General features: G+C 34.3%; 1 protein-coding gene across 1 annotated transcript; it reads left to right on the top strand.

Moving 5' to 3' along the window:
• The first annotated feature begins 6 nt into the window (after nt 1–6).
• On the top strand, nt 7–3,821 carry LOC115998522. Its single transcript, XM_031238106.1, has 12 exons — nt 7–95; nt 462–708; nt 822–967; nt 1,048–1,169; nt 1,721–1,844; nt 1,936–1,994; nt 2,196–2,289; nt 2,372–2,549; nt 2,834–2,935; nt 3,019–3,134; nt 3,241–3,300; nt 3,428–3,821. Exons 1-12 carry the CDS (start codon nt 48–50, stop codon nt 3,542–3,544), a joined length of 1,413 nt encoding a protein of 470 aa, XP_031093966.1. The 5' UTR covers nt 7–47; the 3' UTR covers nt 3,545–3,821.
• Nucleotides 3,822–5,909: the final 2,088 nt, after the last annotated feature.

Here is a 5,909-nt window from a genome sequence, read left to right on the forward strand (position 1 = left end):
GAAGTCTTAAGCTTCTGAAGGTTAATGGAGCTGTACTTTCTATTACTATGAACCCAAATTCAAAGAGTTTTTCTGTTGGGTCTGATCAAGGATACGTAAGCCTTCTTTCTTACAATTCTTCTTTTTTTTACTATTTAAGTATTTATGCATTCACTCTTTTTTCTCTGCTATTCTCCTCTATCCTATTGGTTCAGGAGTTCAGGTTATTTTGGTCTGGCTGTCATTACAAGTCTGTTAGTTTCAATATGCTAAAGAATATTAGAAGTAGAATGATTTATATGTGTTGGTAAAGTACTGTTATTGGAGGAATAGTACATTGTCTAATCTGATGGTACCAATCATAGCAAAAAGTGTTAGTGACAAAGTTAATTAGTTCTTGACATCCTCGCTTCCAGGCATGCTCAACTTTTTGTTGTTATGTTAATGCCTAAATTTGATATTTGAATTGACTTTATATATAGGTCTCACTAATTGATATTGAGAGCCTCAGCGTATTGTATGAAAGGCACATAGCAACTGAACTCTGCACAGGTATCATCTCTTCACAGTTTGAGACATGCAGCCTCCATGGTTTTGAGAAGAATGTTCTAGTGCTGGCTACAAGAGATTCATCAGTGTTGGCACTTGAGGGTGAGACAGGGAACATATTAAGCCCTAGTATGGTTCATCCTAAGAAGCCCTCCAGAGCTCTATTTATGCAGATTATTGGTAATTTTTTAGTATTAGAAGTGTCGAATTTTTTGACATTTGGAGGATAGTGATATTCATGGAATTACATAATCAGTAATTATACAGTTTTCTCCTTTTCTTGGCTTTTACAGGTGTACAGGAAAATTCCAATAGAGGATCTAGCATTTCAGATTGCATGAACACAGATAAGGGGAATTCTGATGCCTCAAGGCTACCACTTGTATTACTCTGTTCTGAAAAAGCTGTTTATGTGTATTCCTTGGTGCATGTAGTTCAGGTAAGCAGGCATGCTATATCGAACATAAATTAGGCTTGTGCAAATTCTTACCCTTTTTTTCCCCATCTATTTATACATAGGGAGTTAAAAAAGTACACTACAAAAAGAAGTTTCATTCCTCTTCTTGCTGCTGGGCTTCCACTTTTGATGGTCCTCAGGCTGGTGTCACTCTTCTCTTTTCAAATGGAAAAGTTGAAATAAGGTATCGCATTTCCTTTTCGATGACCTTCAACAGAGATAATTAATGTGCAAAAAACCATTGACACATAATTAATTAATAGACCAAGAGCTGCTCTTTCTTGAATGCATGTCATTCAAGAATACATTTCCTGCACAGATGCATGTTCATTTAGTGGTTCTGTTTGGGACCAAAGGAACTCATCACAATTTAAAATCTTGAAGTATGAATCCTTGTTAGACCTCTGAGACATCAATGTTGGACCTGTAACCTTGGAACATAAATACCATCCTTTCATATGGGAAGGGTCAGTCTTTCTTACCATAGAAAAGGAGATTAATTTTGGTGTCAAGAAATTGAATTATTAGTCCACTGTGAATTCCGCTTTACAATGTTATTAAATTTATACGTCACTTGGGAAGGATGAAATTGCTTCTAGTTGATTGAATCTTAAGCCATAACCTGTTATTTCAAATTCTCTCCTTTGTTCTCCAACTTTTCCTTCTTGCCATATTTATCAGTTGTGTAGGGAGCATGTTTTTTGAATCTAGCTGACTATGTTGTAAAAACTTCAGATCCCTTCCAGAGCTATCCCTTCTAAAAGAAACATCAGTAAGAGGGCTTACGGTTTCAACTCCAAAAGCAAACTCAATTTCTGACACCTCCATATGCTCTTCGCATAGTGGTGAACTCATAGTGGTACATCAGGCTAAGTTTGATGCTTTTTTTTTTCAATAACATTATAATGCTTGAAAGCTCACAAGAACTCTGGAAATTTCTTCTTGATAAGGTGGACAGGGATCAAGAAATGTTTTTCATCTCAGTTTCAGTCCTAAAGGATTCCTACAGGTACTGAACTAAGAACTGGACATGTGATTTATTCTACATGCCTGTAATTTTGTATTTCTTTCCTCAATTTCCATTAATTAATGAGGCAGAATGGAAAATATACCTTACCCCCTTCCCTAGTTTCTTTTTCTTTTAAATGAAATAGCAATAGGCTCCATATTTGCAGTATTGCTGAATGGGCTGTTTCTTGTTCCGCTATAGGTTTCTGGACCTTGCATCCCAAGTTTACGATAGAGAGATATTGGTTGAACAAGGACCTATTTCAGCACCCATCATCCATAAAGAAAAGAAAAAGGTCGGTGTTCCTAACTTTTTGAAGTATGCATGGCTCTATGGTACACAAATAAGAAAACCTTCAAATTGCTTTTGGGCAATAGGGTATATTTGGGTCTGTCATCAAAGGAAACAAAGCAAAGAATCCACCTGAACAAGCAGCTGAAGATCCGCAAGAAAGTATTGAAGAATTGTCAGCAATCTTTTCAGTTCCCAATTTTCCTTTAGATGCAGAGAATGATGAGAAGTTAAGCATGGATGAAGATGACATCTTGGATATAGGTATTTCACATATGCCATACACCTTCAGTATGTTTTGCACTTTCCCATCTTGGTGCTCCCCACACCAAGCTCCTCCGCTATGTTATTAGATTTCTGGAGAGTGGAATCATTTTATATTGAAAAACACTTTTTTTTCTGGAGTGCTAATTACATCAAGATTGTAATGTGTACTTAGCAATCTGAAATTGAAGTGCCTTTATCCAGTTGAAATTTCATTTCTCAGTGCACTTTCTGTAGCTTATAGTCATAGATGTGCTGATTGGCCTTACATTTTCCTTTTGAAGATGACATTGACATTGAAGATCCTGTAGTGAAACCTAAAGGAAATCCAATGGTTGCAGCACTAAACAAACAGAACCTTACAAATTCATTTGAAGCAATCAGAGGTTAGTTTTGGACAGGATGGCTGTTGAAATTTGTTTTACTTGAGATTCACATTCATCTTGAACTCTTCATCTTCATTTTTCAGGGAAACTTAAGAGCTTGAAGGTCAAAAATGACAAAGTTCAAGTTACTGAATCACCACAGGATGAGAAGGCTGGTGCTGTTGACCAAATAAAGAAAAAATATGGATACACTTCAAGTGTAAGCATTCATCCTTTACATTTAGTACCAATCAAGTGCCTTGATAGTATACTACTGTCATAAGCCAGTAATTGACTACAACTGAATACTCCAACCTGTAATGCAGGAAACAAGTGCTGCAGAAGCAGCAAAATCAAAGCTCAGTGAAAATTTGAGAAAATTGCAGGTACTAATAATACCAAATACACCATCTTCTTGATATAGACCTTTTCATACTTCATCTCTCAGTTTTTGTCTTAAAATAGCATGGATCAAGATACTATGACTACTTTTCTGGGTTGTTGGGCATGCAGGGCATCAACCTTAGAACAGCTGAGATGCAGGATACTGCCAGATCATTTTCTGCCATGGCTAAAGAGGTGCTAAAATTTGCTGGGAATGAGAAAGGAAATGATAAAGCAAGTTCCTGATCCTCCACACACTGTCCCTTATAGTCCAATTAGTACTTGGTTGTGTTTCTTTTCTGCCTCTTAATTTATTCAATATTTGCAGAATGCAAAGCAGTATGTTATGAATGTGTTCTGTTCTGCAAAATGGTCATTATTAGTGTGCAGAGTGAGCTTCTTGTTTTTTCTTTGGTAAAAGCAGTGTACAGAACCACATATGTACATGCATATGTATTATGTAAATTGAATCTTCCTAAAATTACATATCCTGATCTTTGCTTTACAGAAAAGCATTTCCAAACTTTTTTTTCTAAATAGAAAATGTTACACCAAATTTTTGTATCAGTCTGTGACATTTGTAATAACCTTCCGTTTTCATTAGTAATTCATGCAACATTAGTTACTCGAGTTCACCTTGCAATGTGGATCTGGGTCCAAAGATACACAATTTAAATACTAAATATTTACAATTTGTGATGATCTTGCATTGTATACACAATTCTCCAAACTTAGAAATACATTAGAAGTTCACTCACAATTTCAATACTAAAATACACAATTTAGAACTAAGGTTCATCTTGCCAGGTGGACCAGTCCATGGTATAACAATTTAGGCTATACGCAAGATTGGGTTCTACGACTCATTACAATATTTCACATATGATTAAGGTGATGGTATTCAAGAGAACGTGGACAAATTCGGAGAAAACCAGATTAAATGTACAAGAGAACAATGAAGAAATTCTGTCCAAAAAGTGTAACAACCAAAATAAAAAAAAAACCTGTGTAGTAAAGAAGGACGGATTGGTTAATGGCCAAATAAGCATTATGCTTCAATAAAAGAACAAAATCACTTGCATTGATCTATTCCCTACCTACGTGTACGTATAGGATTGGGCCTAGCTCTACACACTACTCTAAAAAAATTGGTCAAAAGATAAAAGTAATGAAATGGAGGAAAGTTTTTATTGTCCTGTATGGCTGCTTAATGTCACAGCATATGATTGGGAGATAACAGGGAAAACTTGTTATGATTACTTATGTTTTTAAGTCTAATTACAAATTTTATTGATTAGTCGGTTATAATCGCACCTATAAAAACCAATAATTATATTAGAGCATCTCCATCAGTAAATTTTAGTGTGGTTTTTGAGAAAGTATAGCTGATGTGGAGGACAGAGGCAGTGGAGAGAGAAGGTGGAGGGTCTTTGCAGGAGGAGAGGTTTTGGACAGAGCAAGTGGAGCCCTCGTGGAGGATAGAGAGAGTGAACACAAGAGCGTGTTTCTTGCACCTTACGTGCCCAGCGAGCACGTAAAGATTCTGCTTTATTTTATTATTATTTTCTCTTTCCTCGCATCTTCCATTCCTACTCACACCTGCAATCTCTGCAAAAACCCCTCAAACACTACAACTATATCACTTAAAATTTGTGCCTTTTTGTTCATTTATTTTGATTAAATTTTTTTATCACTTAAAATTTGTGCCTTTTTTCATTTATTTTGATTAAATTTTTTGTATTAATAAATAAAGAAATAGTCTTTCATCATTAACAAATTATGGCTACATATTCCTTGCACTAGATAGATTGTTTTGCAATGAAATACTACAAATGATTGATCATTCAAGTCTGAATATATAATTTTTTTTCCTCTAGGTCTTTTTAAATCAACCAACTCAACACCCATGGATTATCAAGAGTGCATGCATCTCCCACTTTAATTTCAATGATTTTTGCTTAATGCAGTGTACACTTATCCTTATTCCCAAAATAATTTGAGTTTGAAACAATTCAATTGAGATTTGATTAAATTAGTCGTATTTTATAAGATGCAAATATTAGTATTAGTGTTGGCCCTGGAATAATATAATAATATGGTTATACTTAAATTGGCCTTTTTTAAGATACATTCAACAACATTCATAATCTGTAGTATAGAATTTTGGTTTCTAAAATTCTAAATACATGTTTTTTTAATTAAAATTTTAAAAACGTGTTTTTTTTATAACCTGCAATTTTGCATAGATGTTATTAGAATACTTAATATTGATTAGTTTTTTGTATGAAAATGTTAAAATAATTTTGACCAATGATTCCTTGAATATTGATTGATTTACTACATGAATTTAACTTGAGCATGAAATTTGATACAAAATCAACAGTCGTTATACCGTGCTTTGCAGTCTCAAAAGATAGTACTTTACATTTGTTTTTATATTATCGCATGAAAATGTAGTTATATCGAAATGTAATTGTAGTTGTGTTGAAATGTAACTGCAGTGTATATGAATTAATACTGAATAACAGTTTCACATTTGTGTTTTATATTATCGAATGAAATTGTAGTTATATCGAAATGTAACTGTAGTTGTGTTGAAATGTAACTGCAG

Source organism: Ipomoea triloba, chromosome 12 (assembly GCF_003576645.1).
Source record: "Ipomoea triloba cultivar NCNSP0323 chromosome 12, ASM357664v1".
Classification (NCBI taxonomy): domain Eukaryota; kingdom Viridiplantae; phylum Streptophyta; class Magnoliopsida; order Solanales; family Convolvulaceae; genus Ipomoea; species Ipomoea triloba.